The 16,749-nt window shown below is 65.6% G+C and overlaps 1 protein-coding gene across 1 annotated transcript in view; it reads left to right on the top strand.

Moving 5' to 3' along the window:
* GPC1 (glypican 1) overlaps positions 1 to 12,240 on the top strand; it is a 28,503-nt gene extending 16,263 nt beyond the window's left edge. The window contains exons 2-9 of the mRNA XM_006750573.3: positions 5,087 to 5,245; positions 6,837 to 7,228; positions 8,010 to 8,175; positions 8,876 to 9,006; positions 9,093 to 9,212; positions 9,307 to 9,440; positions 9,776 to 9,951; positions 10,316 to 12,240. Coding sequence (XP_006750636.1) covers positions 5,087 to 5,245; positions 6,837 to 7,228; positions 8,010 to 8,175; positions 8,876 to 9,006; positions 9,093 to 9,212; positions 9,307 to 9,440; positions 9,776 to 9,951; positions 10,316 to 10,548 — 1,511 coding nt within the window. The 3' untranslated portion in view covers positions 10,549 to 12,240. The remainder of the gene's footprint in view (positions 1 to 5,086; positions 5,246 to 6,836; positions 7,229 to 8,009; positions 8,176 to 8,875; positions 9,007 to 9,092; positions 9,213 to 9,306; positions 9,441 to 9,775; positions 9,952 to 10,315) is intronic.
* Positions 12,241 to 16,749: the final 4,509 nt, after the last annotated feature.

The raw sequence follows: 16,749 nt of genomic DNA, 5'->3' as shown, positions 1-16,749 counted from the left end.
CGCCCACTGCGGCAAGCCCCTTCCCCGCCAATCGCGTTGCCCTCCTCCCCCGCCCCACCCCCGCCCCGGCTGCAGCAGCCCCCCCCCGCCGCCGCGTGGCCCCCCTGCTCTCTGCCTCCCTGCCCGCCTGCCTGCTGCAGCCCCCGCACCCCCTGGGTGCCCACCGCGCCCACTGCACCAGCGCCCGTCCCCGCCGCTCCAGGAGCACCACCACATCTCCAGACCGCGCTGTCGCTCCCGCTCCCACCCCACGGCGTGCGGTGCTCCGTCCAGCCCCCTGGCCCGCAGCTGCTGGCCAGGGCACCTGGCGCCCAGCCTTTGTTCCGCTGCCTGCGACCTGCCCCTCCTGCCCACCGAGGGAGGAGGTGTCTGCAGCGATGCCCTTCGGCTTTGGGTCCCAGTGCTGGTGGAGACTCTGCCGGGCAGTGGCAGAGGGCTCCTTGGTGATGCTGTCATTTGCCTGAAATGGTGGGGGAGGGGGCTTTGGGTGGTCGGGGGTAGGGAGGCAGGTTGGGTCAGTGGTAGGAGGGGTATGGGTGCTGGTGATGTGTTAGTAAGGGAGGGTAGGAGATGGTGGTTGAAATGTCCTCTGCAAGGTGGGTCCGAGGCCACCCTTCTGGATGATCAAGTGTGACCCTCTGACAGGGACCAGTCAGGGGCAAACGCTTCCGGACAGAGGGCTAAGAGAGGAAGGTCTAGAGCTCCCGTGTGGACAGTGCCCAGGGAACCTGCCTCTGTTTGCTCAGTGCCTCCCACCCCCAGCAGACTGGTGGACAATGCCAGGGGGATCCTGTGGCCACTGGAGCTGGATGGGGTCCAGGAGCAGGAGTGGGCAGGGGGCAGTTGTCCAGAGAAGAATGTTGCTTGGGGGAAAGCCTTCTATACCTGCCCACCCCCAGCCTGCCAGCAAGGCCCAACGGAGGGTCCAGGACTGAGTAAAGAGGAGCGGTGGGGAAGCAGCCCCCTTCCTGCTCTTGCAGACCCGGGCCTCTCCCTTGGCGTGTTTTGGTGCCTGGAGCTGTCCACGCAGCTGCGTTTCCGCCCCGCGCGGGGAGGCCAGTGCCGGCGTCTGCAGTGAATTGGAGCCTTCTAGGGGTGGCTGGGTCCGTCGGTGTGGAGCCTCTGGGATGTGGCTTTAAAGACAGGTTGAGCAGACAGTGTGCATCCTCTTGTGTGAGCAGTAGAAGCTTCTGGAGAGAGGGGCTTGGCGTGGCGCCATCTTCCCTCTGCAGTCTCCTTGGGAGGGCTCTAGCGCCACCAGGGACAGGTGGCTGCCAGGCTGGGCCTGGCCACAGGAGGTCTGTCCAGCATTGGAAGTGGTGACCACTGTTGGGGTGGGTGTCTTGGGCTAAAGCATTGGGGTGACATGCCGGCGAGGTTGGCTGCTGGGTGAGCATGCTCTTGGGAGGCTGCCGAGACAGGACAGCTGGGAGCAGCGGCTCAGCAGGTGGCGGGAGCGTGTGAGCCTTAAAGACGTTTGAGCCACAGACTGGGAGGGGCTTAGTGAAGAGGAGCCGGGGATGTGGGGTGACCCCAGGAGGTCTGGATCTGGAGGGCAGAAGATGGACATGCGGCCTGCCGCCCAGGAAGAGAAGCAGTTGCTTGCTGATGGGATTAGGGAAGTGGGTGCAGGACTTTAACCTGAGGAGCAGGATCAGAGAGCATCTGGGAATTTGGGGGCGGGGCCCGGAGGAGCCGTGCCACAGGGACTGCGGTGAGGAATGAACTATCCTCCCCTTTCCTCAGAAAATCTAGGATCACCCGTGGGAGGAAGTGTCCCCACAAGCTAAGGGAAGGGAGAGTTCTGGATGTGGCCAGCTTTTGCAAAAACAGCAAAGCACCCGAGGGAGAAAGGAGGGATGGTCGCTGGCCTGCTGGGGGAGGGGTCGGTGGGAAGAGGGGACCCACCTATGCCTCCCAGGGCGGGGAGGGGGAGCATTCCCCCCTGCCCCAGGCAAGTCTCCGTTCCTCTGCGGGTACTGAGCTGAGAGGAGAGGTGGGGGTTTGGGAGTCTGGAATGACAATGTATAGAAATCCTTCAGTCTGATTTGCACACTGCCAGGGGCAGGGAGCTCCCTTTCGCTCCTGGCAGCCCCCCACCCGGGCACGAGTTGGCTCTGACCAGGAGACCAGGAGGCGCAGGCTTGCATTTCAGGGGGTGCAGGGGGTGCCCTGCCAAACCCCCTCCAGCTGGCTGATGTGCAGACGCAGGCCGAGCTGGGCCAGGGTGGGCAGGAAAGAAGCACACAGTCCTGACTACCACTCTCGCACCCGCCGCGCACTGCGTCTGCCCTGCAGCTGGCTTGGGGGCCGCCTCGGCCCAGCCCGCCCGGGACCTCAGGCCGGCGCCCGGGCTCTGGCTCCGTGTCTTCACTCCCGTGTGTCCGAGGAGGGAGGGAGGGACGGGGGCTGTGCTGGGGCGGCTGGAACAGCGCAGGCCACCGGGCGGCTGGACGAGGTGGCCCGGCAGGACTGGCGAGGCTCCAGGGAGGCCGCCGGGTGGACGAGGTGGCCGTGCTGACAGTGCCCAGGGGCCCACTCAGAGCCCGCCCGCGGCGGGGGAGGGGGGCTCCCTGTGTCTCCCCGAGTTTCTCCCCCGCCGCCCGGCCTCTCTGCTGTCCGCATGAACTGGCAGGTTCGGGGAGGGGGTCTGTTGCTCCAGGGGACCAGAGGGTTCAGGAGGGAGGGCAGCCAGTCACGGACGCTGTCCATCCCTGTGGCCTACAAGAGCTCTCACTTTGGCAGCCGTGCCCCCCTGAAGACCTGTGTGTGCCCACCCGCTGCCCACCCAGCCAGCCTGGCCTGAGTGCCCAGCACAGCAGAGCCCCGGGTGTCCCCCAGAAGCCCCAGGCTGGCACCTGCCCCCTGTCCCAGGGCATGCCCCGAGTCCATGTCCCCACCCCCTGGCACCATGGGGAGCCTGACATGCAGAGGATGCTCTCCCAGCCCCTGTTGAGGCTGGGAGCTCAGCTTTCTCCTGGTTGGGTGCACAGGGACCCCATGGAGAGGACCCTCATCCTGCCCGGCGTCCTGCCTCCTGCTGGCAAGGGTCCTGGGCCACACGTCAGAGTCAGTAAAGGCCCTGAGAGAGAAGGATGGTAGGTGTTCTTGGGCCCACTCCCTGCCTGGAGACACCTGCCCACCCCACCCCTCACGAGAAGGGGCAGAGGAATGTTGGCAGGTGCCTCCTCCCTATCAGGCCTTGGGGAGCCAGGCTCCGACCCTTGCCCCCAGCTGGCTCCCACAAGGCCCTGAAAGTCCTGATTCACCCAGGGGGTCAGGTCTCAGATCCCCAACTGTCACAGCCCCACAGACCTGATGCCCTCCCAGAGATGGGCCCAGGTGGTCTTGAGCGCCCTTTCCCAAGGTGGGGGCCACAGCCCCCCTCAGACGGACATGCTAGCATCACTTCCAGGCCCTGGCGGAAGGGGTGGTGGTTCCCCCAGACAAGCAGCCCTGCAGGGCTCAGGTGTCTGAGGGCTGAGGGCACCTGGGGCCTGGGGAGTGGGACTGCTCAGGGCCCATGTGGGAAGAGGAAGAAGAAGGGGCTGGCTTTCCCCCGCCCTGCGCCCCCCCAAACCTCCCCTCATCCGCCGTGTCTGAGTGGGCTCCTCCAGGCACTCTGACAGCCTTCTTCCAGTCCCACCCCAGCGTGCAGTGGCCCATGGGCCACCAGCAGTTCGCTGTCACACGGATGGCACGGCACCCACACATGGCTTCTCTGTTCTGTCCGCTTCTCACCAGCCCGGGGCTGTGCGCGTCAGCGCGGGAGATGAAGATGCTCCAGCCCGCTCTGACCTGGTGGTGCCCACAGGCTCTTGAGGGCCAGTTCAGCCGCGGGATAATTACGTCTTTATCGCGCCCCCCCCCTCCCCGGCCCCAAGCTTCTACTGGAGGCTGCCTGTGCCCTCCAGGCCTTCTGCTGGGGCTGCTGACCCTCCCCGCCCTCAGGACAGCCTCGGGACCCCCGGAGCTCCGCCCAGGCTGCTCCACCCTACCCCGCAGCAGTGCCCAGGTGACCCTTCCCCACAGCCCCTGTCCAGGTTAGACCCCAGCCTCCGCCACAGCTTAGAGGCAGGAAATACCGCCGGTGGGGAGGGCCGTGGGGCGGCACACTGGGTGTGGGGGCGCTGCAAGCAGGCAGCCTGACTGAGCTGCTTGGCCCCTCCTGGCATAGCGTGGACTGGACAGGAAACTGAGTCTCTGCAAGGCGCAGTTTCCTGGTCTGCAAAATGGGGTCACAGCACCCGCCTCAGACCACAGTTGCTGTAACACAGGCAGGGGCCCATTTTTAAAGGCGCCTGCTCTCTGGCCCGCACCCCTCCCTGCACGGCTCAGCGGTGTGTCTGCAGGGCTGTGTTGACCCAGCACCTGTCCCCGGCCCCAGGACGGAAGCATGGGTGGTGTGTTGCTGGGGAACACGAGGGGTGAGGAGGGCGTTCGGGTGCAGAGGAAGGGGCGTGCCCCTGACAGGGACACAGGTGTGTCCAGACCCCCCGCATGCAGGACCCCTCCTCACCAGGCACCCCCGGTCGGTAGCCCCACCCAGGCCTGCGGTCCTCATGGGAGCTTGCACCTCTGGCCTGGTGTGGGTTGGGGGGAGGCCCTGGTTATCCTGCCCTGCCCTCCGGGGGTGGGGGATCCCCTCCTCCCTCCCCATCCTCAGCCTGGGCCCAGGCAGGGGGCACCCTGCAGGCCTGGAAGCTTGCCCCGGTGGGCCGGGGGTCTGGCAGCCGCCCCTCTGCACACACACAGGGCCCGAGGCAGTTCTGAGCTGCGCCAGGACCCCTGGGATGGCCCTCCTCACCTGCATGGTGGCAGCAGTGGGCGCTGAGGGGCCAGGAGGAGCTAGGTGAGGATGACATGGGACACCCCTGCCCTGGGGCTCAGCCTTCTGCAGCCCTGCTTGATGCCCACCGGCCAGGTTTGCCCCTGCAGAGGCAGCCCTACTGCTGTGTCCTGCACTGGGGACTGCACGACCTACCCAGGCCCCCGCCGGCGCTGTGCCCCCTCCCAGCGTCTGCCCGGGGCCCCCCTCCCCGCCTCCGGGGCGCCTCCTCTCCCTCACAGCAGCCGCTCCCCACAGGAGAGCACCTGCGGATCTGCCCCCGGGGCTACACGTGCTGTACGAGCGAGATGGAGGAGAAGCTGGCCAACCGCAGCCGGGCCGAGCTGGAGACCGCCCTCCTGGACAGCGGCCGCACCCTGCAGACCGCACTCGCCGCCCAGCTGCAGAGCTTTGACGGTGAGCAGGCCCCCGGGCCGGGGAACGCAGGACACTGACACGGGGGGAGCTGGGCCCGGGGTCACCTCTCCTGGCGAGGCGGGAGCAGAAGGCTGCCCGCATGCAGGGCCCAAGCCAAGGGGCCGCGAGCCCGGGAGCGGTCTGCAGGCATCCTCGTCCACCCTTGGGTGTGCGCAGCAACACACGTGCACGTTTGGGGAGATGGGGCCCATCCCTGCCAGCCCCTCAGAGGGTGCCTCCTGTCACCGGCAGACAGGGACAGGCCTTGCCCTGGCCACGGTGGTGCGGGGCCAGCAAGCGAGCATGCTGGCCGGGATCGGGGCAGGGGACTGAGGCTGCGGCTGCCCTGCTGCGGGAGCAGGGGGCCCCGGTGTGGCCTTCCCATCTCCAGGGCAGCTGCTGGTCGGGCCTCTCACTCCCTGACTCTCGCCGGGTCTCACACCAGGTCTGGGCAGACAGCGAGTGCCCTGGACAGCATAGAGCTGGCCGGCACGATGCTGCCCACAGTGGTCCCCTCAGGGGAATGGTGTGGGTGCTGGGGTGGGGCCCCCAGGAAGTGACCTGAAGTCTAACTGGAGGGGGAAGGTGCCCTGGCAGAGCCTGAGCGGAGAGAAGAGGGAGAGTGTGCGTCTGCAGCCACCAGGCAGCTCTGAGAGGCCTTGAGGCCCATGATCTCAGCCCCTGGACTCCTGCACCCCATCCCACAGCCTGATCAGGATCTCCTGCCCCAGCCAGCCTGACAGCCCAAGGCCTGGCGGGGGGAGGGGGGTAGATGTAGGGGAGCCTGGAAACCCCTGGCTGCCCAGGGCCCCGGGGCCTGTGCAGGGAGGGTGGCTATAGCTCTTGGGGACGAGTCTGAGTGGAGGGCCTGTGTGGTCACAGACTGTGCAGTCTCCCTGCCAGAGGGGGGTGGGTGCTGTTTGGGGGCCCCGTTCTGGGCACATAGGGTGCAGGGGCATGTCCCCAAAACCACACAGGTCTGTCACACATGCTCATGCCTTGCCCCCCTGGAGGGCTTCAACAGGCCTGCCTGGGTCCCTGGGCACATCCCAAAGGCTACAGGAGATCTTCCCCGGGCCCTCAGGCAGGCCAGCTTCCGGGGGGGCCTGATAAGAGCTGAGGCTTCTGGAACCCGAGGGAGGGCATCTAAGAGAAAAACGGAGAAGGAGGGCCAGACACACCGTTTGGGGGGCAGTGCAGGGAGGAACAGGCAGGAAGGAGGTGGATCCCACCCCCTGGCTCAGAGGATCCTCCTGCCCACCTTACAGGTGATCCCAGTAGGTCACCGAAGCACCCTGCGTCTGTCCCCAGCCCAGAAGTGTCAACTGGAGTCCCAGTTGGAGGCCCTGAGACCCAGGAGGGGACCCCCACCCAGGCTTTTGCACCCCAGGCCGTGGGGGGGGGGGTGAGGTCTTGAGAGTCCAGGGGGCACCCAGGGCCCTTCCAGCCTCTGCAGCCTGGGCTCTGATTCTCCCAGAGCATCAGGGGTCCTGGGCAGAGCCCCCCCAGTCCTGCTCTGCTGCCACAGCATGGGGGGTAGGCAGGAGGACAGGAGGCGCGGGAGGCCTCACGCCCCCGCCCCCCGGCCCAGATCACTTCCAGCACCTGCTGAACGAGTCGGAGCGGGCGCTGCAGGACGCCTTCCCCAGCGCCTTCGGCGAGCTGTACGCGCAGAGCGCCAAGGCCTTCCGGGACCTGTACGCGGAGCTGCGTCTCTACTACCGCGGCGCCGACCTGCACCTGGAGGAGACGCTGGCCGAGTTCTGGGCCCGCCTGCTGGAACGCCTCTTCCGGCAGCTGCGCCCGCAGCTGCTGCTCCCGGACGACTACCTGGACTGCCTGGGCAAGCAGGCCGACGCGCTGCGGCCCTTCGGGGAGGCCCCGCGCGAGCTGCGCATGCGCGCCACGCGCGCCTTCGTGGCCGCGCGCGCCTTCGTGCAGGGCCTGGGCGTGGCTGGCGACGTGGTCCGGAAGGTGGCCCAGGTGCGCACAGCGGCCCAGGCTCTCGGGAGCCGCCGCCCCTACCCCCCGCCCCGGTCTCCCCGTGCCCCCCTTGCCCTGCCTCCCAGCCCAGCCCCCTGGGCCCTAGGGCTGTCTGACCATCTCCCTGACCCTGGGCTGCTGCCCACCCCCGCGTCCGCGTCCGCGTCCGCGTGCACACAGCATGTCCCAGGACGGCTCTGGTGTGAGCAGCTGTCCAGTCCCATCCTCCGTCGGGCTGGGTCCCAAGCAGGACGGGAAGGCAGAAGGGCGTGGGGCTGGATGCTGAGCCAACTTGCAGGGGTCAGGTGGACGGGAGCCAAGGGGGTAACATCGCTCAGAGACCAGAGCAGGCTGGGGCCTGAGGCCTTCAGGGCCAGCAGGGTACCTCCCCCAAGGGGCAGCCCGAGTCAGACCCACACAGCCCCGGCTGTGAGCCACCTCCCCCTCCAGCTGGGGTCCTTAGCAAGTCCTCCTCCCAGCCCCGCCCCGGTCCCGTCATCTGCACGGAGGGCAGGCACACTCACGCTTCCCAGTGAGGCCCAGTGACAGCACTGTTCCAGGGAGTCGCGTGCCGGGACGGCAGCAGTGAGGAGCATGAGCGGCCCCACCCTGGGAGCCTGCTTGACCACCTGAGATGAGACAGGGTCCCCAAGAAGGACTAGGGCCAGGGGGCAGATCTGCGGCCCCCTGACTTCTGTCCAGAGCCCTCCACCCTGGGGCTCCTTGGGGGGCTGGGCACACCCCGCTGCAAGGCGGGGCTCAGGCTGCCTTGCCTCCCCAGGTGCCCCTGGGCCCGGAGTGCACGAGGGCCGTCATGAAGCTGGCGTACTGTGCACACTGCCTGGGGGTCCCTGGCGCCCGGCCCTGCCCTGACTACTGCCGCAACGTGCTCAAGGGTTGCCTGGCCAACCAGGCCGACCTCGACGCCGAGTGGAGGAACCTTCTGGGTGAGCAGTCACTGCCACGTGCCAGAGCAGCCCAGGGCCTGCAGGAGCGGGGACAAAGCCAGGCTGTCCTCTGGAGCACCTGGCCGTGGCCCTGGGAGGGGGAGGGTCCCCGGGTCAAGGGACAGGCCATTTTGAGCAGTGTGTGACTCAGACTGCTGCCTGGTACGCAGCCCTCTGGGGTCATGGCTCCTCGTCCCCCCCACCCCCACGAGCAAGCACATACATGCAACCCGCCTGTGACCTGGGCTGGGCCGCCGTGTGCCCGAACTAACATGTACGTGAGCCAGCGCGCATGCGCTGACTTGCGGCGGGCCGGCCGGCACGTACATGTGCTGTGCAGGGCGGACCGACGCGCATGCACATCGCACGTGTGAGCGGACATCGCTGACGTGAGGCGCGTCGGCGCCCGATGCCAACCTCTCTAAGTCCTAACGTGCGCTGACACAGCGGGCCAACACACATACGTGCTGACGTGTGCTCACGCGTGTGTTAGGACGTGATCCGAGCCAACACGTGTCAGCTGCATGCACGTGGTAGGCCAGTTCAGTTCGTGCGAGCACACGTAAGAGCTGACGTGTCCGCGAGCGGACACCTGGTGGGCCGGCGTGCGTGCGCGTGCGTGAGCTAGCATGTTGATGTAAGGTGGCTAGTGTGCGTGTTTACAAAACGCCCCGTGTGCATATGTTCACACTTGCTCCAGACTCCATGGTGCTCATCACCGACAAGTTCTGGGGCCCTTCGGGAGCAGAAAGCGTCATCGGCAACGTGCATTTGTGGCTGGCAGAAGCCATCAACGCCCTCCAGGACAACAAGGACATACTCACAGCCAAGGTGCGGGCGAGCGGGTGCAGCGGGCCTGGAGGGGCATCCCAGAGATGGCCTTGTGCCCCTCTGGGACCCCTGTGGTCTTCCCGCAGGTCATCCAGGGCTGTGGGAACCCCAAGGTGAACCCCCAGGGCTCCGGGCCCGAAGAGAAGTGGCACCAGGGCAAGTTGGTGTTACAGGAGAAGTCTCCCACGGGCACACTGGAGAAGCTGGTGAGCGGCCTTTGGCCGGCCAGGGCCCTGGCTGGGCGGGGGAGGGGAGGGCAGGCCAAGCAGGCCACCCCGTGACCTGACCACTGCCTCGCAGGTCACGGAGGCCAAGGTGCAGCTCCGAGATGCCCAGGACTTCTGGATCAGCCTCCCCAGCATGCTGTGCAGTGAGAAGGTGGCCATGAGCAGTGCCAGTGATGACCGCTGCTGGAACGGCATGGCCAAAGGCAGGTGGGTGCTGCCCGGCTGACCTCAGGCCTCACCCGGGTCCCTTGTCTGGCCTGTGTCTCCAAGTGCTGTGTGCACAGGGCCGTGCCCGACGCCAGGCCCACAGGACGACGAGGGAAGCCCGGACAGAGGTCTGGGCCAGCTCCCTGCGGCATGCACCCTGCTCGGTACATCCACACTCCACTTCTGGATGTGATGCACATCCACACCCCAACGGCCGCGGGGGGTCTCAGGCTTGCCAGCACCTGGACAGGAGGAGAGGGGATGGGAGGGCATGCCAGGGAAGCAGACCTTGGCAGGGGGCAGGCAGTGACCTAGGGCCTGTTCTCGGCCCCCAGGTACCTCCCAGAGGTGATGGGCGATGGCCTGGCCAATCAGATCAACAACCCCGAGGTGGAGGTGGACATCACCAAGCCCGACATGACCGTCCGCCAACAGATCATGCAGCTGAAGGTCATGACCAACCGGCTCCGCGGCGCCTACAGCGGCAATGATGTGGACTTCCAGGACGCCAGTGCGGGCGGGGCCCCAGGGACGGGAGCTGTGGGGTGGGGGTGGGGGGGGAAGGGCGCAGGGGAGGGGCCCTCCCAGTCCCTGGGCCCACACGTGGCTCTGGCCGCTGCTGCTGCCCGGGCATGGACACCAAACAGCCCCCCCGCCCCCCCCCCACACACACACACCCGCGTCCCCAAGCACGGCCGAGCCTGGCCAGGATGTCCATCAAGCGTTGGCAGGCCCGGGCGGGTCGGGAGCTGTGCTCAGGTGGAGCTGGCCTTGCCCAGCACGGGAGGCCCCCGTGGCCGGGGGAGGGGCAGGGTCCCCGGCGCTCGGGGTCCACAGCCAGGCGGGCCTGCTGGAGCCTCCTGTCCTCCCCCCAGGTGATGACAGCAGTGGCTCGGGCAGTGGTGACAGCTGTCCGGACGACCTCTGTGACCGGAGGGTCAGCAAGAAGAGCCCCGGCTCACGGACGACCCTGACCCACGCCCTCCCCGGCCTGTCGGAGCGGGAGGGCCAGAAGACCTCGGCGGCGAGCTGTCCCCAGCCCCGCGCGTCCCTGCTGCTGCTTCTCCTCCCCCTGGTCCTCTCAGCCCCCAGGCCCACGTGGCGGTAACTGCCCCAGGCCCCAGGGGCCGAGGCCAGGAACTGACTTTGCTGAAACACAAAACAGACGATATTTAATTCTCCTCGGCCTGGAGGCCCCAGGGCAGCACAGGGAGGGACGGTGAGGGACCCCAGTGCTGTAACTGCACTGGGGTAGGGCGAGGGGCGCGGGCCCTCCTGGCCTCACTCCGCCGGCTACCCTGGCTTTTAATTTTGTATGAGGCCCTCAGGTCAGCCAGGAACAGTGTCCCCAAAAGCCATGTATTTCAGGGACCTGGGGGATGCCGGTGGCCACCTCCCGCCTGCCCGCCTGCGCCTCTCCCCCCAGCTCCCTGAGCAGTGTCCCGCTGGAGAGCGCGAGTCTCTGCTTTCCTCTCCTGCCTCCTCCCACGGAGAACTTCTGGGCCACAGGTGTCAGAAACCAAGGCCCACCCCTGGGCACCTAAGGATCCCCGGGAGGGCATTGGGGTTTCTGCCATCCAGGGTCTAGCAGGGCCTATTCAGATTATGCATGAACCCTTCAGACTCAGCCAGGCCCCCATGATGCTGTGGCCCACCAGAGGCCCTCAGCATCAGGGTGAGCTCTAACTGGGAAGGCACCCTTGCTGACCAGTGTGTCTGGACCTCATTCACTCCAAGGACCAGCTGCAAGGGTCCGGGGTGCACAGATGGGCCGCCGTGGGCACAGCCTCACCACCTCTGGGCGCTGCTCTTGGCTGACCCTCGTGTGGGGCTGGGGGTGCCGATCCTGGCAGTCCCAGGAGAGTTGGCTGGGCCCTCCACAGACGTGGGCACCCCCTTTGAACGTGGGCCCCGCGCCTGCCCAGGGCCCTGCGGCTGTGCGGAGGGGCTGCGCACCCATGCCCCTGCCTCTCATCCCCACCAGGCCCAGGGCCCCCCACTCGGGGTGACGCACGTGGGGCTGGAGGCCACACCTGGCCACAGGATGCGGGTGGCTTGTGAAACCTCAGCTCGTCCAGGAGGCCTGGCCCCGAAAGCCAGAGGGCCACCCGAGTCCCTCCTGACCCCGCCAGCTCCTGGGGGCCTGGGGGGCTTTGACAGTTAAGGGCTTTTCCAAACATACATACATTCATAGACGCTTTCCATCTCTTCACACAGAGCTGCTTTTCGGCTCCTCCTCCCAGAGCTTGGAAGGGCTGGGGCTTCCGGGACCTGGGGGCACCCCTGCTCACTCAGGCTGTCCAGGCCCTCCCCCAGGCCCAGGACCCTCCCTCCCTCCCTCCTGGGCCCTAGCTGCTGTGGGCCCTGGGGAGGGGGCTGGACCCCGCCAGAGAGGGGCTCCGGCAAGGGGACCCTCGAGGGTCCATGGGATGCTGAGCCGCCGTGGCCAGGGACAGCAGTCCTAACCAGCACCGGGGCCCGACAAGGGCACTTAGCACTGCTTTGCCTCGCCTCTCACGCTGGTCAGGGCCCCCAGCCTGTGTCCCACCAGGCAGCGCAGTCCCACGGGCACCCCCACCCTGTAGTAACCTTGCTTGTGCCAGACTGGGGGGCTGGGCCCAGGGCCTCCTTCCCTGTAGGTGAGGGCCAGCTGGATTCTCAGGGGCTCTGGGGCAGTGGTTGCCCGCTGTCCCCACGGGGGCCTGCACTGTAGGTCTCTGGAGGGGGCGGCCCCGGCCAGGCGGTGTCAGCTGGTGTCCTATGCTCTTGAGTCCTTGTACGAATAAAAGGTTGGAGAGCTTGTGTGGCTGCCGCGACCCCATCCTGGACAGCTCGGGCAAGTGCGCGTCCCTGGGCCGTGAACAGCAGGACACGACGCGGGGCGCGCTGGGAGGTGGGGAGGGGCTTGCGCCCACACTGCGCCCCTGGTCTGCGTCTCCACGCCCCACCTGCTGTCCACTCCTTCCCTGCTCTGGACACACATCCTAACGCATGGCCCAGGAAGCTTCCAGTTCCTGCCAAGTAGCCTCAGAGATGCCCAGGAGGCCAGAGCGCGGGGACCAGCGTGGTTCTGAGGCCAGGCCTGTCTGGACATCCCGATGGTCCAGTCTGTCCCCCATGCCGAGGAGCCCTGCTGCCTCACCAGAGGCTCCTGCCCCCACTGGCCTGCCCTGCCGAGCCGAGTCCCGCACAATACCTGAGACAGAGCTGCCAGCCCCCACGCTCACCCCCCAGGGCACTTTGGCCCCACCAGCGCCCTGGCCTCGTGGGCAGCACATCCAGCGCAGGGCCCAGGACCGGCTGCCCAGCAGAGCCTGGAGGCCAGCCCGGAAGCAAGAGCTGCTGCAGGGTCACTTTATTTGGGAATTACGGCCACAACTAGTCTGCCTGGTGAACGTTCGATAAAGCCTCTCTGTCCCCGCGGGCCTGAGTGCCGAGGAGCCAGCGGCCGGGACCCCGCTCCCCGAGCACAGGGGGGCTGGGCTGCATGCCCTGGGAGGGAAAACGCAGCTTCTCCAGGGGTTGCAGCTCCTTGGGGGCCCCTGGCCCCAGCAACGGCCTCCCCTGCAGAGCAGCGACCGTGGGCTCACGGGCCCACCCTTCCTGGAGCCCTGGGATGGCGGGGTGGTCGAGCTCCTCCCAGGAGGAGGAGGGGGGGAAGGCCTCCCTCCCTGGGTGGGCTGGGGGACAGCCTCGACAGCCTCGGGAGTTCACGGAACAGGTGGGTCGCTAGACACTCATTCCTGGTTGTACGTGGAAAAGGAGCTCTTTGGCCAGCCTGGCAGCTTTGGGGTCTCAGGCTTCTGGCTCGCCTTCTTGCCCAAATGCTTTTGGAAGCTCTGTGTGAACGAAGCTGATTCCATTTTCCCCGTGAGGGAAGGAAGGACACAAGTGAGGTGGGCTTCCAGCACAAGCCGGGGGCAGGTGGGGAGGGGCCACCCGGCCCACAGCAGACCAGGTGCTGGTCCCAGTTCATCCCTCTTGAGCTACCCAGGAAGCCGCAGACTTGCGGACCGGCCCCCCGGCCGGCAGAGGGCAGCCAGCTCCTCGGCGCCTCCTGTGGGCAGGCCGGCGTGGCACTGCGTGCACACTCGTGGGAACGCACACCCTCCTCCCCTCCAGGGGACCGGCGGTCCTTTACCTGGAGACAAGCCCTCTGTCCAGAAATCGCACGTATCATCAAAGTCCTAGGTCTAGTTCAGGGTAGAGAACAGATTCCCTCGTGAACGTGGAAGGATGGAACCAAGGGCCTGTGTTCTGCTGGGAACAACATAGGTGGCAAGTCCCCTGTCCGAGCTGTCAAAGGTGGGGGTGAGTCTAGGGCAGGTGACGGGGCACGGACGGGACCCAGTGAGGGGCAACCTTGGTGAAGGGCAACGCTTCTCTCCCTCCCTCGCGTGGCCTGAAGATGCAAACAGGACACTTCCCCGTTTGTAGCAGAAGCCCGTTTCCGGGCCCGACCTGGGAAGGCAGAGAAGCAAGCCAGCCAGGAACCTCTCAGGAATCTCCAACTACACAGCACCAGCAGCGGGAACCCGACAGGCCGCCCCAAGCAAGAGCGAGCAGCGGGGGAAAACACCAGGACGTGTCTGGTGTCGAAGCTCACAGCGATGCTGCCCCTGCAGATGGCTCGGCGCGGACAAGGCAAGGAACGTCACAGTCAGCAGCCATCAGTGGGCTCCAGAGCGGGGGGAGGGCCCACACGGGGGCCAAGAAAGCTTTGCTGCAGGGGCTCTGCCCAGAAACCGCCTCCCCAGAGCAGGGGGTTCCACTGGTCCTCAGCAGGTATCAGGCAGGGCTCCCCCGCCCAGGCAGAGTGAGATGCCCTCGGGAGAAGGAGTCACATATCCCCACTGGTGGGAACTCAAATTAAAAATTACAGCATGCCAAAAAACACCCACCACCCCGAGCCAGAGCCCGAGAATGTCAGGTCGTGGGGCAGCTGGCCTACAGAGTGTTGTGTGGTGTCAGAGACGGAAGCCCTCAGGTTAGAACAAGCCCACTGTTTAAAACAAAACAGGAGACTGGGAAAAGCACCAACTGGAGCTCAGATGAGGACCCTCCCCACACAGGACATGGGGACCCCCCCCGAGGAGGCGGGGTCCCCCCACAAGAGGTGGGGACCACACAAGAGGTGGAGACCCCCCACAAAAAGCAAGGGCCCCCCACAGGATGTGAGGACCTCCATAGGAAGTGAGGGCCCCACAAGAGATGGGGACACCCCATAGGAAGCAGGGACCCCCCAGTAGGAGGCAGGGACCCCCCACAGGAGGTGGGGTCTTCCCCACAGGAAATAAGGACCCCACAGGGGGTGGGGACTCCCCACAGGAGGTGGGGCCCCCATAGGAAGTGAGCACCCCACAGGAGGCAGGGATCCCCCAGAGAAGGTGGGCACCCCACAAGAGGCAGGGATCCCCCAGAGGAGGTGAGGACCCCACAGGAGGCAGGGATCCCCCAGAGGAAGTGAGCACCCCACAGGAGGCAGGGATCCCCCAGAAGAGGTGGGCACGCCACAGGAGGCAGGGATCCCCCAGAGGAGGTGGGCACCCCACAGGAGGCAGGGATCCCCCAGAGGAGGTGGGCACCCCACAGGAGGCAGGTTGGCAGGAGCTCCATGCCTTCGGCCGGGTGTGGGAGGGGGCCCAGTGAGTTGGGAGTTTCGTAGAAAGGGAAGCCCCCCCCACCTCCTCCACAGGTTGGCAGCCTGAACGCAGCCCCCAGACTGCAGAAGACCATGCCAGTTTGAGTCCATCTGGAGGAAATTCTGGAAAAGGCAAGTCTGTGGGGAAGGGAGCAGATGAAGAGCTGCCGGGTGGGGGCAGGGGGGGCGGGTGGAGAAGAGCACGGAAGCTAACCGGTGCCGGGCCCTCGACTAGCCACACGGCAAGGATCGAACAGGCCCCCACCTCACACCATCAACAAGAATACTGAGGATGGACTAAGAAGCAAACTGCGGAAAGCCACGTTTACAAGCACAGAGAAGACAGTGGGACAGTAAGACCCGCAGACACAGGAAGCACTCTGGAGACACGGAGCCACGAGGATGCCGTGGGCAACTGCGGCCACACCGATATTCTGTCCTGCACGAAGACAGACCAGACACGGAAACGCAGGCCGTGGCACACATCAGAGGCTCCTGCCGTCGAGGACAGAGCCATCCCCACGCAAACATGGGCAGCGATCACACAGCCAGGGAGGCGAATCCCAGACACGGGACTCCAAATGCCCGATAAATAATAAATAGGATGGGGGCCGCCTCGGTGGCGCAGTCGGTTAAGTATTCCGACTCTTGACTTCGGCTCAGGTCGTGGTCTCAGGGTCATGAGATAGAGACCAAGCCCCGCGTTGGGCTCCGCACTCAGCGGGGTGTCTGCTTGGGATTCTCTCTCTTCCTCTCCCTCTGCCCCTGCCCCCGCTCGTGTGTGCATGCACTCGCACTCTTGCTCTCTCTAATAAATAAATCTTTAAATAATAAATAGGATAAATAACCACTAGTTACATATGAAAAAGTGCTCAATTTTCCTTGTCATCAGGGAATGCAGAAAGAGACTTTCCAAAGCACTGTGCAGTATAAAATCTCACAATGGAAAACAGTCCCACGTGCCTTTTAGGGACACAGGAATGAAAAGCGAAACCATCTAATGGGGTAAGAGTGGAGGGCTAGCTGCACCGCGTTCCAGTTCTTTAACAACCAGGCGTGAGATGAGCGCATCTCAGTGCGGACATCTGTGCGGACAGGTGTCCCACCCAAGTGGTGGCAGGTCCGGGACTCCTCTTATTATTTTGTGTTTTTTTTTAAATGTTCACGGTTGAACCAGATCAGATGCAGGTTTTGTGGGGCTGTGAAGCTTTTAAAGTGTGTGTGTGGGGGGGGGGTTCTTTAAAATAAAAGAACCCAAACCACAAACAGAACTAAGCCGGACACCCTTGCTCGTAGTCAGCCTGCAGCTGTGGCCCAAGGAAGGAGGAAACTCCCCAGGCTCCAAGGACGGGGGGGGGGGCCTCCACTCTGTGGCTGGGAAGGAACCCACAGCTCCTATGTTTTCTGTGTCCTGCCTGGGACCCACCTGGCCACCCCACTGCCTGTCTCTCCAGAGGTCACAGAATGCTGGATTCTGGGTGGAACCCTGACAACCACGGGTTCCAGGCCCTGTGGGTCCCTCACCAACATTCCAGACTGACCATCCCTCTCCATCCTGAGCTCATCTCAGGCTGTTCCCCTCTCAGGCACCCCAAATCGCCTCTGTTCCCAGCTTCCTGGGCACCTCCTCCCAAGGCTCCCTTGACCTTACCTGGCCACCCCTCAGGG

This window comes from Leptonychotes weddellii, chromosome 3 (genome assembly GCF_054177405.1).
Source record: "Leptonychotes weddellii isolate Sample4059 chromosome 3, ASM5417740v2, whole genome shotgun sequence".
Classification (NCBI taxonomy): domain Eukaryota; kingdom Metazoa; phylum Chordata; class Mammalia; order Carnivora; family Phocidae; genus Leptonychotes; species Leptonychotes weddellii.
This window is presented reverse-complemented; position numbering and strand designations above follow the sequence as displayed.